At 35.4% G+C, this 16,870-nt stretch overlaps 1 protein-coding gene across 1 annotated transcript in view; it reads right to left on the bottom strand.

Moving 5' to 3' along the window:
• Window positions 1–16,870, bottom strand: part of LOC150095305 (uncharacterized) — a 186,348-nt gene that overhangs the window by 156,255 nt on the left and 13,223 nt on the right. Inside the window, exon 2 of the mRNA XM_090409996.1 lies at window positions 1,772–1,881. Coding sequence (XP_090266122.1) covers window positions 1,772–1,881 — 110 coding nt within the window. The remainder of the gene's footprint in view (window positions 1–1,771; window positions 1,882–16,870) is intronic.

The following is a 16,870-nucleotide window of genomic DNA, read 5'->3' as shown; positions in this document are numbered from 1 at the left end:
CACTTGATCTGTAGAGATTACCTTACAATTTGTCACTTCCTTAAGATGTTTTCTTTTAGTAAAATGTAGTCAATTTGGGAACTGTTGTTACCACTTCTAAAAGTTATCAAATGTTCTTCCCTCTTGTAGAAAAACAAGTTCACAATTGCCAGATCAAATGCTACTGCAAAGTCCACAATCCTCTCCCCTTCGTGGTTCATCATTCCCACTCCATGGCCGCATGCACCCTTTCACAGTCCCTATTCTGTCTCTCTATGTGTCCGTTCAAGTCTCCTCCGACCATCACCATATCGTTTTCTTCCAGTTCACTCATTTCTTCATCTAGCATGTTCCAGAACTCCACTGCTATACAGTGGAGTTCTGGAATTTTCACTACTGCTGTACAGCCAACTTGCAGGGCATATACACATAAGACAACCACTTGCTCTTCTCCAAGCCCCAGTTTCATTTGTATGATCCTGTCATTCCTCCTACCCGCTTCTAGTACTTTGCCCTTCATTCTGCCACACACCACAATTCCAACACCATTTCTTCCCTCTTTATTCATTCCAGAGTAGAACAATTTATACCCATCTCCCAGTTCCTTCGCCTTCCCCCCCCTTCCACCTTGTCTCCTGCACACATAAAATATCCAATTTCCTCATCATGTCTGCGACCTCTCTTCTCCTTCCAGTCATGCTTCCAACGTTCGATGTTCCCACTCACAACATTTTCTCCACCTGCTGGACTCACTTCTTTAACTGCACCCAACCTTGATTCAACGATGTGGCTGCCCACATCGCCCTACAGCTGCAAGAAGCGGACAAGGTTACTGAAGGGCGATGTGGCTGCCCATCACTTAAGTGGTACGCCCTATCCCTTGTATCACTTTCTTTTCAACTCATTAGATCATAATAGCTAGAGCTGGCAGTGAAGTTTTATGACCGGATGCCCTTCCTGATGTCAACCCTCGTCATTTATCCCGGCTTGCCCAGTTCGGTGGCTGCATAAGACAAAATGACATAGCAAATTAGGAAAGATTCACCCCTAGTCCTCGAATACTCTAATAGCATTATTGATTGGAGGGGGGAGCAAGAAGAGAAGAAAGAAGCAAAGAAAGAAGGGGGAGAGACCAGTCTACAGATAATGTAACAAATGTATATTACATGACGTAAGGCATGGTCCAGCATCAGGTACCTCGGATTTGCCAAGCCCGTACTCACTAAAGTGAGTCCTTGAGGATGAATTTGTTCTCTGACCATGTTATAAATGATCCTGTCATTCCTCCTACCCACTTCTAGTACTTTGCCCTTCATTCTGCCACACACCACAATTCCAACACCATTTCTTCCCTCTTTATTCATTCCAGAGTAGAACAATTTATACCCATCTCCCAGTTCCACTAGACGTCAGGCCAGTAGAATAGTAGTGGATCACATCATTGTCACTTGGGCATACTGTTTGAAATGCAATGTAGCTTGTATTTGTACATATATGGGTATACTCCAGATGATGACCATAATATGAAGATTGAAACACTGGAAAATTAAAGTAATTATTGTTAAAACAGTTGTAGTCTCCATAATTTATCAATATGAATAAAACTGCAATGTTGACAATGCATTGTAATATATATTTGCACATTGCAAGCTGCAGATAAAATATTTTTACAAAAGCCTTAATGCTAAAATAAGTTGAACAGCACTTCTTGAAATCCTCAAAAAATACTTTTAAAAAAGTAATTTCTAAAATTTTACTATATCTGAATCTGCTATAAAATGCAAAAGCTTACCTCAGTGCAGCACGAGTGCAAAAACACCAAGTAGACTTTTCGTCACCATAAGAGTACTCTACATCAAGTAAGGGATAATAATTTGCTATATCTTTAGCAGTCTGCATAAGCTAAATATATAAATGAAAAATGTTCAGTGCTGATTTGCATTATTTACAGTGAACAATTTACCAATCAGCATTACTCTTTTATAATTATAACTTATAACCTGAATACTAAATGAAGCAAGGAAGTAATCTTTGTTATTTATCACTTATTAATTATTAAATAAATAACAAAGCTTATTTTGAATAATGGTATGTCTATAAATCAGAGCCATCATAGCTCAGCCAGTATAGAAGAAGTCCTTTGTTCAGAAAGACCTGGGTTCGATTCTCAGTGACATGAGGAACCTTTATCTGGTTTTTTTTTTTGACAAAAGGTAAGTTAGCCAGACAAAAAACCCGGAAACTCAGGTTTTCATCCTCCAGAACAGGCAAACCGGAATCGTGAACTCACATGGATTACAGTCATGAATACATCTCAGCAATATACCAGTCCGGAGTCTGGATAAAACCGGGAGGGCAATGGTGAACTACCCTGTAAAAAGAACACTTTGTGGGAAAGCCTACAGTCACTAAGGATCAGAAACGACTGAAGAGATAAACCATGTCTATGAATCACTTGGTAGAAAAAAACTGAGTTCACGGGGGGGGGGGATAAAATCTCACAAAGATTCTATGTGTGTGAGAAAAAAAAATAATCCTCCCCTTCCTTCAAAAAAAAAAAAAAAAAAAACACTAATTTTCAAGCCATTACAATAATGCATATAACTGCTGATATGCTAATTCTTGAAATATAATATGTTACCTAATCTGCCATAGTTGGTACTGGCTGGAATTATGACTAAAGCAACCAAGTTCATTGAGGCTATATTAGTTCTTCCACGGTAGACTGCATAACTGGCTTGCTTTGCTAGCAGAAAAGGGATACTAGGAAGTAAACTTCCACTGGCTCCATATGAGACAGCTAACTCACAGTCATAAGTGGGCACTTCCAACTAAATGGCATATGTCAACGACTTGGTATACTAAGTAAAACACCTGATGGGAGCATTAATTATATCATCATCAACTATATGGCATATACTTTCCTTGGGTGTACCAAATATTATGACAGTTTAACAGATTTAATATTTCGTGACTAGTTTCCGCTTTTTTTTTTCTTTTTCTTTTTTTTTTTTTACAAATTGGTCTGTGATTTTTCACAATTCTGATGGTTGATCAGCTCTTACATTTCGTTCTTCTAAAGCACTCCTAACTACTTTGATTCATCTCTATTCAGCTCTGTCTTTTTCCTATCATTTTTCTTTAAATGCTTGTTCTACTCAGCTTTCATCTCTCATTGTCTTTGGATGATCACAACCTTATTAGATTAGTTCTGCTTACATATTTTTGAATGTTAATAATGTTGAGTTATTTTCTGATATTCTCATTTTAATATGGTTCTGCACTGATAACATCAGTTTACTCCTCTAATTTTCCTCAAACTCTCATACCTTCAATCCATAATCATCATGTTGTTTAAGGAAATTGACTAAGCAGACTTGAAATAACTAAAAATATTTAATTATTACTTCAATCCATATAATGGTTTGAGTACTGTCATATATACTACTAACTTAGCCTTTTGGCTGATTTTTCTGTCATATTCTGTATAAGTGTTAAAGAGACTTTCACAATACCAGCCCTATTTATGCCATTACTAACTTCATATGTAAATTGATACCATCACTAAAAAATTGTATATAAAGAGCTGAAATATGTATTAACCTGCCCTTAGATTCACTAGAGAGAATACAGTTTACTTTTTCAATTTCCTAACTATTTCAACCACTTTAGTCTTTTTATTGCAGATTTTCATATAAAATTAAATATGATTTTATACTGTGATGAAGCACTTCTACACCATGCAAACACTGAAATTGGAATGACTGTCTATCCACTGCCAAGATTTGGAAGACTCTTATCCTCATAAATGGCAAGCAATAGCATGCTTCCCTTTCTCCCCCCTTTTATAATATATATATAATGCTAGGTCATTCAGTCATTTTATTTATCTAATTTTTGTTATTTTATTGTATTTCAAAGTTAATTGTTTTAATTGCAGTCCCATTTTATGTTGTCACCACCTGTATGGTGGCACTCCAGCACATGGCATGGCTCAGCTCTGTAAATAGGATTAATGTTCTTTTTTCTAGCTTCAACCTGTGACCATGCTAATGCATTGATGATGGCCCATTAATTTCTGGCCAAAATATTTGCAATGATAAAAGTATTCTTTATTCTTGTGAATATGTGTTTAATAATTGTAACCCAACTTTGCATCTGACTTATCTTCCTGTACAATCTTTCGTTTTAAATGCTGATTTTCAGTCCACGGTATCTTATCGTGTACCCTTTTTTGAGATTAACGAATCTTAAATAAGGGATACTTATATTCCATAATGTCTCAACTCTTTGTTATGAAGTAAAAATGTGGGCTCTGCAAACTCTGTTTGATCTAAAACCAGTTTTCTTCACCATTTTTATTTTCTCTCATTTTTTCAAGTACACTTGCAAAAATCTCATCTGGAACACTCAGTAAGAAAATTCTTCTTCTTCTGATTCTATCATCCAAATCCAGCCTCCAACCCTCCAGTTTGGATACTGTAATGCGATGTTATTATGTAGACTAATGGAGTTCATCTATCTTGCTCTAGGTTTTCCTTTTGGTCTTTTATCAAGAATTGTACTATTTATTCCCTTCTTAAAAATACACTCATTTTCAATACAAAAAGGCATGTCCTACCCACTGCAACTTTTTGAACTTGATTATATTAGATATGGGAGGACTTTGGCAAGAACATAGAAAATAAATATCAAGAAGGTGGCAAAATATTCTGAAGGTTGTTGAAGAAGCTTAGAAATGGAGGAAAGAGTGCTGTAAAAGGATTTAGAGATGATAAAGGTGACATGAAAAGGGGAGAAAAAGATATCCTTGAAGTATGGAGTAATTACATCGAAAAATTGCTAAACGAAACAAGGAGTGATAGCACAGTGGTAAAAAATACTCAACAGAAATACAGTCAGGAATACATATCAATACTGGAAGTAGAAAAAGCTATCAAATGCTTGGAAATGTGGAAAAGTCTGCAGGAGTAGATGATATTCGACCAGAAATACTGAAGTATGGTGGTAAAAATTCTTACAGTGGCTGCACTGCATAGTTCAGAAGTCCTGAACAGAGGGACGAATTCCTGATGATTGGAGTAGAGCTCTAATAGTAACCATATATAAAAATGGAAATAAAACTGAATGGGAGAATTACAGAGGTATTTCCCTACTGAGTGTGCCTGGTAAGATTTATGCAAGTATACTTGAGGAACGGTTGAGAAGAATTGTGTAAGAAAAACTTGGTGAAGAACAAGCTGGATTCAAGCCAAATAGAGGCTGTCAGGATCATATCTTCACTTTACGACAAATAGTTGAAAAATCATAGGAATATAACAAAAATCTGTATTTACGTTTTGTCAATCTAGAAAAGGCATATGACAAGGTGCAAAAGGAGAAGCTATTCAATACGCTACAGTTATATGGTGTCAATGGGGCATTATATCAAGCAATACTTAGCCTTTATTTGAGTTGTAAGTCAGCAGTTAGAATTGAAGGAAGTACAGGAAGATGGTTTAATGTTAAATCTGGTGTCAGACAAGGATGTACATTATCCCCTCTGTTATTCATTATCTACATGGATCACATTATGAAGGAAAGTGGTATTAAACATGATATCAAAATTAGACATGTTAATATCAGATCTTTGCTTTATGTGGATGATGTTATACTTCTAAATAAATCCGCTACAAGTCTGCAACATTCCCTGACTAAATTGAACAACTGTTGAAATAGATATGGTATAAGGTCAGCAATAAAAAGACAAAGACAATGAAAATAGACAGAATTGTTGAAAATGTCAACTGTGTTGCGAATGGAGTGGAACAAGTAAAACATTTCAGCTACTTAGGCACGATTTTTACTGAAGATGGTAAATTAAATATGGAAATAGACAACAGAATCAACAAAGCTGGCATGGTAGGAAGCCAATTGAATAAATTCATATGGAATAAGAGAGAAATTAGTTGGAACACTAAATTAGCTGTATACAAGACAGTGTTCAAACCAATTTTAACTTATGGATCTGAGAGCTGGGTCAGAAGTAAAACACTTGAAAGACTAGAAACCACAGATATGAGAGTCCTGAGAAAGATTAGAGGCACGAACAGATGATGGGCATCAATGGCAATATATTAAAAACAAGGATATTAGGAAAGAACTTGACATTGTCAGCATCCAGGAATGCATTAGCAGAGCTAATCTCTGGTGGTATGGTCACTTAAACAGAATGGGTCAGGAAAGATTAGCAAAACAAATGTTCTCTGCTAGGTTGGCAGGAAAACGACCCAGAGGAAGACCAAGATATAGGTGGATTAATACAATACAAAGTGACTTAGATGATAGAAATATAAGATTTGATAATGTTGGAGTCTTGACAAGTAACAGGCTGATTTGGAGGAAAATTGTAGATAGGGAGTTAGTAATGATGTAAATTTTTCATGTACTACTATCATATCCTGTAGGGTACATAGCAGGAATTTGATAATGATGATTATACTAAATATTGTGGGTTACTAATAAAATTTATATAACTCATGGTTGTAATGATTCTCCAGAGATCATTATCATTCGCTAGCCCAAATATTTGTCTAAAGGATTTTTCTTTCAAAAGCTGAAATCGAATTCCCCCACCTTTGCCATAAATATCTATGTTTCACATCCATAACAACTGGATGAATTATAAATTTATACATTTTTACTTTAGTCTTCCAATGAATATCTTTTGAACTGAGTAGACATGAGAGAGAGAGATTAGAAAGCCTGATTACCTCTCTTTATTCAATTCTGCAGCTCCACCATCTCATATGGAAGAAAGAGGAAATATCAAAAGAATGGAGAAAGAGTCTGATCTGCCTGATACATAAGAATAATAACAAAACAGTTTATGGAAATTATAGAGATAGTTCTCTGTCATGTACATTTACCTCTATTTTGAAGAAGAGATTAAACTCATTTATTGAGAAGATAACAGGTGTCTGCTAAGGGGGTTTCAGAAAAGTCAAATCCACAATTGGTCAGATCTTCTTCTTCTTCTGCAGCTTCTCCAACTTAAGTGGGTCACTGTTTGTAATGAGTCTCCTTCACACCTTCCTGTCTTGGGGTGTCACCACATCCAAGTTCTTCATCTTCAAGTCCTCTTCTACCAGCTCCCTCCATCTCTTCTTTGGCCGCCCACGCTTCCACCTTCCTTGCACATCCATCTGCATGACCCTTCTTCCCACATATTCGTCCTCCCTCCTCATCACATGACCAAACCATCTCAACCTTGCCTCCTGTATTTTCGCTCCTAAGTTCATAACTTTCACTGTTCCCCTGACAATTGGTCAGATACATATAGTTAAAAACAATTAGAGATAGTTTGGGAATTTGATATAAATATTCATCAGATTTTTGTTGATGTCTGACAAATGACAGCATTAAAAGAGAAAAAAAATGAGATTATGATATACTTTGAAGTACCTGATAACTTCTCCTTTCTTTTAGTATTACACAGTGATTAGCATTCATTTTAGAAATTATGGTTTAGCAGAAACTGACACATACCGGCCAATATATACACACAAACTCCTACTACCACCCAACACAAAAACTAGGTGTCATTAACACTCTAAAAAACATGTCTCTGAAGATCTGCTCCAGTGAACAGACACTCAAAGACGAATTTAAAGTTATCAGCAATACTTTTTAAAAAAATGGGTACAGCCAAAACACTATTAACTACAATTTTATTGTAGTTAATATATAGTTAATATTTTTTATTGAGGTCTCTACAAGACCCCAATAAAAAACAAAGACAAACCAGACTACAATAAAACTATAACCATTCCTTACATTAAAGGGACATCAGATAAAATAAACAGAATACTACAAAAAAATACAACCTCAAAGCCACCTTTAAAATCTCCTGCAAAATTAAAAAAGTTACTCAACTCATCCAAAGACCCACTCCCTCCACTGGCCCACCCTGGAGCTGTATTTATTGCACCTGTAACATACCATACATAGGGGAAACAGGACGCACAATTCCTATCAGACAAAAAGAACATAAACGACACATTAAATATAATAATTATGGTGAAGCTGTCCTTTCTGATCATGCCCTGAACACCTTACATAGAATTGACTGGAAAAGCACTAGTTGTCTACATCACACCAAAACATCGTATGAACGCAAATTTAAGGAAGTGTGAGATTATTACCAACTACCCCAATCTGAACAATAATGATGGTCTAAAAATCCCAAACATATGGAAGGCATATATTCGACCCATGGAACCTTCCTCTCTAAGAGCAACTATAAACAGGACTGTAAAAAATCCAGGATCCTAAATCAAAAATGACAATTGTAATGCTAAAAATAGGACATCATTGTTACTGAAATCTGTAAGAAAGAATTTTTATTCATGTTATCATAAATAGAATTTAGCTTGATGTAGTTTATAAATAATTTTTTTTTTTTTTTCACTAGAGGTCATGCCAGTAGAATAGCTTGTGATCAATTCATTGTTTCTCTAGCTTACTGTATGTAATGTAACTTAGCTTGTCCTGCATATTTGTATATGCTCCAGATGATAATCTTGATATGAAGATCGAAACATCGGGATATTAAAAGAGTTATTTATAACACAGTTGTAAAGTCCATAATTTCTAATACCAGATAACTTAGTGAGATTTACGAACTTTCGATTGTTGAATTTGTAAGGTCAACAATCAAAAATTCGGAAGCACAGGTTAAAATACAAAATGATTCAACAGATCCCTTTCCAATAACTCAAGGATTAAAGCAAGATGATAGTTTAGCCCCATTACTCTCACCTTGTTTTAATCCTTGAGTTATTGGAAAGGGATCTGTTAAATTAAAACATTAAAAGGGTTAAAACAGAGCCTGTGTAGCTCAGTGGATGTGGCGTTTGCACACCACTGCGCTTGGCCACACGAAGGAAGATGTCGTTTCGAGTTTAGTTGGTGACTAGAGGAAATTTTTCTAAGCCTTTTTTCGACCGGTTCCCGAGTTAGTCGATCTCTGGCACAGGCAAGCGGGTTTTTCCTCCCGGAAACTCGGGTTTTTCGTCCTGTAAACTCAAGAAAATCGACCGTAGAACCCACATTATTTCAGACATTAAATATATTGTGTTAGGGACCACGAGATGGCGGCACATTTGAGCCGTCTCTCTTCACTGTGTACTGCTTAATTAGTGATAGCCTTGGGCCATCTATCTCTGATTGGTACCAGTGGAGATTGAACTGCCCACTCAATCTCCAAAAGTTAGATAGGGCTAAAATGGCCTCGCCTACTCCCCGTATACAGGAATAAAAAGATGTTAGCTGATGATGATAGCTGAAAGGATTAAAACAAGGTGATAGTTTAGCCCTATTACTTAAAATTTGCCAGAACCAACTGCTTCCTATACGCACTAATATTAACAGCTTTACATCCCACAGGCTTAAGTCAAGACACCCACCTATTATAATGGCACAACAACTTATCACTGAGGGCTATGATGCAACAATAGCATGGCAGATGGAATGGACTGCCAAAGCCCCTGTAATCTGGTAGACTATCTTTGACCCAAACACCCCTCCATCAGGGCTCGACCTACCTCGAAATATTTGGGCCTCCCAAAATAGGGTTCGCACTAACAGTGGTAGGTGTAGAGCTTCCTTATTTACTTGGGGAATAAGACCAAACTCATCTTGTGACTGTGGTGAGGATAACCAAACTATACAACATATCACATTTGACTGTCCTCACAGAGCCTTCATGGGACCAGTATCTGACTTTATAAGTTTCCACTGATGCTGATGAATGGATGTCGAACTAGACATTCAATTTTAATTTTCTGCTTATTTGTATATTTTTATATGTATATATGACTACAGTGTCACTTCACACTATTATATTCTTTTATGCATTTTGTTGTCTTGTATGTGGTTTTTTTGTATGTGGTAGCATATGCATGTATTCTTCTTAGCCAAATGCTAAATAAAATAAAAATAAGCCCCATTACTAATACAGGAAAACCTCGCTTAGCATGATTAATTAATCCATAATTAATGTGCGCTAAGTGAAATTACATTAAGCTAATACGATAAACAACAGGAATAATTATAATTCATCCATCGGTAAGCGAATTTGGAAAAAAAAAATTATAAGCTATGTTAGAGGATAAAATCATCAAAGCTAATAAAAATTAATTGCTTACATTTTTATTTAATGTCTAAACATTTGAGCTACTTTTTTTTACAAAAAAAAAAAAAAAAAATAAGCAAAGATGCTTAAATAGTGCTCGACTTTTTCACCTTGTCATGCAATTTGCGATAGCTGGCGATTGCTTTATCAAGATTTGGGCGGACTTCGAAGCTTCATTCCATATCAGGACCAGCAAACAAAATTTTCTTAGTATGCTCAATGTGATTGAAAACTAGCTCAAGTTCTTTTGCAGTTAGCTTCTTAGTCGTAACATTCTCTTCCTGTTAGCACTCCTCATCATATTCTTCGTCATACTCATGCTGTTCTTCTAGTTGAAGGAGATCATTCTTACTTAACTGTTCTGAATGGGAATCGAGCAAGTTTCTTAACTTTTCCTCTAATGTAATTACTTTTCATTAAATAAATGAAAATGAATATGAAGATCGAAACATCAGGATATTAAAAGTTATTTATAACACGGTTGTAAAGCTAAATTATATTAATATTATATTCAGGGGTTGAATATAATAATGCCTTATAAGTATCTAAATTAAAGCAAAATGAATTAAAAGTGACAGAAAGAGAACAGAGTTTGCATGTAAGCTTGTGATAATACTTTTGAGTCAACTGCCGAGTGTCGCCAGCTACCGCCTACAGTACTACCACTGCCCAACGGCTGCTACACTGAAAAGTGCCACCGCTCACTGCAGATTGGCAACAAAAAAATTCGCATAATGTAAAAAAATCACATTAACTGATTAATCTCTCGCTTAAAGCAGGAAATAGTATCATTTCACTCAATCACGCTGATTATTGCACATATCAAATTTATGTTAAGCGAGGTTTTCCTATAAACAGAACAGTGCCGATTATAGCATATACAGATGATATTAACATCATGTCAAGAGCTACATAATAAATGTATTTAGAAGTAGAAAAATCAGCACAAGAGACAGGGCTAAAAATTAATCAACAAAAAAACAAAATAATGATTAATACCAGGTAGAATCAGTTAACTGGCACAAGTATGATAACAGGGAAATTTGAAATAGAAAAAAGTGGAACAGTAAGAAAATTATACTATATAATTCTCATACTCAATATTATTTTACTTTTAATAAATTGGTATGAATACAGCTCTACTCCAATCATCTGGAATTCAGCCTTGAACCAAAGCATCTGACCTATGTGTAGTAATCTCCAAAAAACTTATACCAGCATTATTCAGGGCATATCATCATCAAATTCCTGATATATACCCTCAAGGGGTGTACAGGATATGATAGTACTACATGAAAAATTACATCATTACTAACTTCCTATCTACGATTCTCCTCCAAATCAGTCCGTTACCTGTCAAGACTCCAACATTATCAGATCTTATATTTCTATCTTCTAAGGCACTTTTTACTGTATCAATCCACCTATATCTTGGTCTTCCTCTGGATCTTTTTCCTGCCAACCTGGCAGAAAACACTTGTGTGACTAATATTTCCTCTCCCATTCTGGTTAAGTGACCATACTACCTGAGATTAGCTCTGCTAACGCATTCCTGGATGCTGACAATGTCAAGTTCTTTCCTTAATATTCTCATTTTAATATGATATTGTCATTGATGCCATCTGATCATGTCCCTAATCTTTCTCAGGACTCTCATATCTGCAGTCACTAGTCTTTGGTCAAGTGGCCATGGACCATTGTCCAATGTCATTTTGGCCACTGTCACCGGAGATGAAACCATGGTTTCATCCCCAGTGACAATTCATGGTTTTATCCTCTTTTAGAAAGGGAATCCATGGAGCACAAACCAGGCAAAGCATTGCCAAGAAAAGCCAAGGTCACTCAGTCTACCAGGAAGATCATGGCAACAATCTTTTGGGATTGCCAGGGAATTCTCTTGATTGACTTCAAGGAAAGGAATACCACTGTGAACGCAGAATATTATGCTTCACTCCTGCACAAACTGTGCAATGCCATAAAGGAGAAGAGACAAGGAATGCTGAGTCATGGTGTTAGCCTGCTTCATGACAATGATCCAGTCCATATTGCTATGGTTGCGAAGGCTGCAGTGAAGGACTGTGGCTTCCAGGAGATTGAACACCACTACACAGCCCAGATCTAGCAGTCAGTGACAACCTCTTCTCATAACTGAAGAAAGACCTTTGAGGAAGAAAATTTGCAGATGACAGTGAGGTGAAAGATGCAGTATTAGGTCATTCTGCAGACAAAAGTATACAGACTATTTTTTCAAGGCCAAAGAAATGCTAATTCAAAGACATGAAAAGCACATTAAAGTAAAGGGAGATTATGTTGAAAAGTGACAGTTGTTTTCTTTCTATCACCGCTAAAAATTAGTCTGTCCAGAAACTTATGGAACCATCCTCGTATATAATGCTTTAGTTTCATTAAATGTACATATCTTTTATTTGGTACTTAAGTCAACAATTTTTCGGATTCTAAAAGAAATAGAGTTAAATGTCATTGCACTAATTGAAATGAATTCTTGTTTAATTACATAACACTCAGTGTGAAAATCTCTTTACATAGATAAAACATATATAGCCCAGCTGACACTTTTAAAATAGCTGGTACAGTTGATTACAGAGATGAGTAAAAATCTCATAAATAAAAAATAAACAAGGGTATATGTTACTGTTTTTCTTGTAAATTCCATTTCAGCTTCTATTAAACTTGGCTCATCTTTCTGTTTTATCATTCAAATTTCACTTAAATATAGTGTTGTTTGTATAAGTAGTTTATGTATTATAAATTTTCAATCTAGTCAGATGATGAACCATTTTATGTTTAAGCACAAAATTCATTACATCTATTACTGTTGGGTATTATATTGATGACAGTGATGATTCTTAATTAAGAAGCATAATTTTCACATTCATGTTCTTTCATTTTTATAAGAAATCACGCTTCCTAATTAAGAATCATCACTGTCAACAAATTCCTCATATGTACCCTGAAAGGATGTATGGTATACTCATCATCATCAAATTCCTGATATATATCCTCAAGGGTGTGCAGGATATGATAGTACTACATGAAAAATTACATCATTACTAACTTACTATCTACAATTTTCCTCCAAATCAGTCTGTTACCTGTCAAGACTCCAACATTGTCAGATCTTATATTTCTATCGTCTAAGGCACTTTTTACTATATCAATCCACCTATATCTTGGTCTTCCTCTGGGTCTTTTTCCTGCCAACCTGGCAGAGAACACTAGTTTTGCTAATCTTTCCTCTTCCATTCTGTTCAAGTGACCATACCACCTGAGATTAGCTCTGCTAATGCATTCCTGGATGCTGACAATATCAAGTTTTTTCCTAATATCCTCATTTTTAATATGATATTGCCATTGATGCCATCTGTTCATGCTCCTAATCTTTCTCAGGACTCTCATATCTGCAGTCTCTAGTCTTTGGTCAAGTGTTTTGCTTCTAACCCAGCTCTCAGATCCATAAGTTAAAATTGGCTTGAATACTGTCTTGTATACAGCTAATTTAGTTTTCCGACTAGTTTCTCTCTTATTCCATATGAATTTATGCAGTTGACTTCCTACCATACCAGCTTTGTTGATTCTGTTGTGTATTTCCGTATTTAATTTACCATCTTCACTAAAAATTGTGCCTAAGTAGCTGAAATGTTTTACTTGTTCCACAGGTTCTCCATTTGCAATGCAGTTGATATTTTCAATGTTTCTGCTATTTTCATTGTCTTTGTCTTTTTAATGCTGACCTTCATACCATATCTGTTACAATAGTTATTCACTTTAGCCAGGGAATATTGCAGGCTTGTAGCAGATTAATTTAGAAGTATAATATTATCCACATAAAGCAAAGAGCTGATATTAACATCTCCAATTTTAATATCAGGTTTAATACCACTTTCCTTCATAATGTGATTCATATAGATAATGAATAAGAGGGGATAATGTACATCCTTGTCTCACACCAGATTTAACATTAAACCACCTTCCTATACTTCTTCAATTTTAACTGCTGACTTACAACTCAAAGACTGAATATTGCTTGATATAATGCCCTATTGACATCATATAACTGTAGCGTTTCGAATAGCTTCTCTCTTGGCACCTTGTCATATGCCTTTTCTAGATCTACAAAACTTAAATACAGATAATAATAAATTTAGTTTAATCCTTTATCCACGTGTGAGCAAACAAAGTTTGCTCCTGAAAATATCTTCAGGACTGGGGTAAGGTAGTACAACACCTGAAAACTCGTAGCAAAGGTGGACCAAGCTAACATCCCTCCTATCTCAGTATCTCCTATAATGCAAAACACATCTCCTTGCAAATATGCATAATGTTATGCATTAAGGGAAGGGCCACTACCCAGACTAGTTTCGACCTTTATTGAGATCTCTTCAGTGGGAGCCAGGCCCAGAAGTGGAGATACTAGGCAGAAGCAATGGTGAGGTCATCTTTACCTATAGGAGTTGCCAAAAGGTGTGCCACCTTTTTATTAAATTACTTTGGATTTAGAGAAAGATGTTGAAAGTTTATTTTTCACAATTGGTTAGACTATATAAATTTTGTTTATGTTGAAAGTTTATTTTTCACTTGGTTAGATTATAATAAATTTGGTTTAATTTACATTTTAGTTATAATTGATATAGCCATTTCAAAACTTGATGAAAGATTTACATTATTGAAAGAATATAATAATGTTTTTAAATTTTTAAATGACATTTATTTATTAAAACCAATGGAGGAGAAAAAAGAAAAATTAAAATATTGTAAAGATTTGGAGATAAAATTGACAGATGGTAAAGATTCTGATATAAACTCCTTGGAATTATGCGAGGAAATAGAAAATATTTTAATCTATCTTAATCCGAATATGAACGCATTTTCGGTACTTGAGTATATATTTTCGAATGATGTTCTTAGTATTTTCCCCAAATTGTCAATAACACTAAGAATTTATTTAACAATACTTGTGACTGTTACAACTGGCAAAAGATCCTTTTCAAAGCTAAAAATTATAAAAAATCATCTCCGCAGTACAATGACACAGGATAGACTCAACAATTTAAGTCTTATTAGCATAGAACATGAAATTGCTACTAATTTAGATATGGAGGATATAATAAATGATTTTGCTACAAAAAAATCACGTCAAGTAAATTTTACATAAAGGCATGTGCAATTAATCTTTGTTTATATTAAGAAATAATTGTTGTTCTTTTTTTGTTTGTTTTTGAAAAAATGTTAAAAATAACTATGTTTTTAATAAGACATGTAACTTTTGGTTTGCATAAATTGTTATTTTATTTATAGTAGTAAATGCTACATGCAATTTCTTTTAGTTATTTTTTTAAGGGGCTGCTGAGAAAAGTTTGCACCCAGGAAGCAAATACCTTGGCGCACCCCTGACACTAAGCATACAATTTATTCTTCGAACACTAAGGATACACTAAGGCTGACATTTTTCCCATTTAGTAACTGATACCAAAGATAGTATTCTCCTAAGTGGATCATAATTTCCAGCTTTGTAGTTCAGCATGTAACCTGTGTTAATGGGAACATCAATATAATTAGATACTTCCCAAGAAAGCACATCATGATCACTGTCACCAACTTGTGGTAAAATAGTCATATTCTTAACAGAGACCCCTTCTGATGCTATGAACGAATCTAACACTCTTTGACCTAAGTTCCTTCTTTCACATGCTGCTTGAGAAAGTTGTCCCGCAACAATTCAATAAATTCCTCTTCATTCTTATCATGAGATTTCTCTTCTACCCAATCAAGGGTTTCTTCTAGGATTGATACCAAAAACTTATTTTACATGGCAGGAAGGAAGAGAAGGGAAAAAGATTCTTGGAAATTGTATAAGAATAGCTAGCAAGGGTGTCAATACTAGACATTTTGCTTGGAGAGTGGTGAATGGATTGCCAGAAATGGTTCTGAGTGATTCATTGCTGAATGAGAAAGTTCAAGGAGAGGTATGATTGGTACTATGTTAACAATGGTTGGAGTGGTTTCTCCTATGATTATTATTATTATTATGGGCTACTCCAAGGAGTCCTTAGACTCCTTGAGGGCAGCCCTAAACATCATGTCAAGAACTATCCAATATTTGAATGAATGAATGCCTATTCCATTCATTCACTAATCTCCAAGCAAAAAACCTAGTTTCAACACCCTTGAAAATTACACTCTTACTCGGTTTCCATGGATGGTCCCTAGTTCTCCCACCACCAGACCTATTCTGAAAAATTTCCTCTGAATTAATCTTGTAAAAACCCCTCAGTAATTTGTATGTCTCTATCATATCACCCTTATCCACCACTTCTATACCTCATCACCAAGAAACCCTGGTGACCAGATCTGCACATGGTGGTCAAGATGGCGTCTTGTCAAGGCTTGATAGAGGAACAATAACCTGCTTGTCTCTGCTCGTCAAAGTATTCTTCAGTAACCAAGTAATCTGATGAGCTGCTTTAGCCACTTTTACTCTGTGCCCCTAAACTTTAACTCTTTATCCACTAACACTCCCAAATCTCTGGCTTCGTTAATTTCCTAGAGCAGTTCCACCAATGTGGTATACAGCTGGTAATCTTTTCACCCCAAAATGCATGACTTTACACTTTGCCACATTAAACTGACATCCATTCTCCTTTGTCCAGTCTGCCAATCTCTCTAAATCATCCTGCAAAATTTTGACATCATCTGAAT

Source organism: Typopeltis vanoorti, chromosome 20, assembly GCF_054136105.1.
Source record: "Typopeltis vanoorti isolate ZY-2024b chromosome 20, IOZ_Tvanoo_1.0, whole genome shotgun sequence".
In the NCBI taxonomy this organism is placed as follows: Eukaryota; Metazoa; Arthropoda; class Arachnida; order Uropygi; family Thelyphonidae; genus Typopeltis; species Typopeltis vanoorti.
This window is presented reverse-complemented; position numbering and strand designations above follow the sequence as displayed.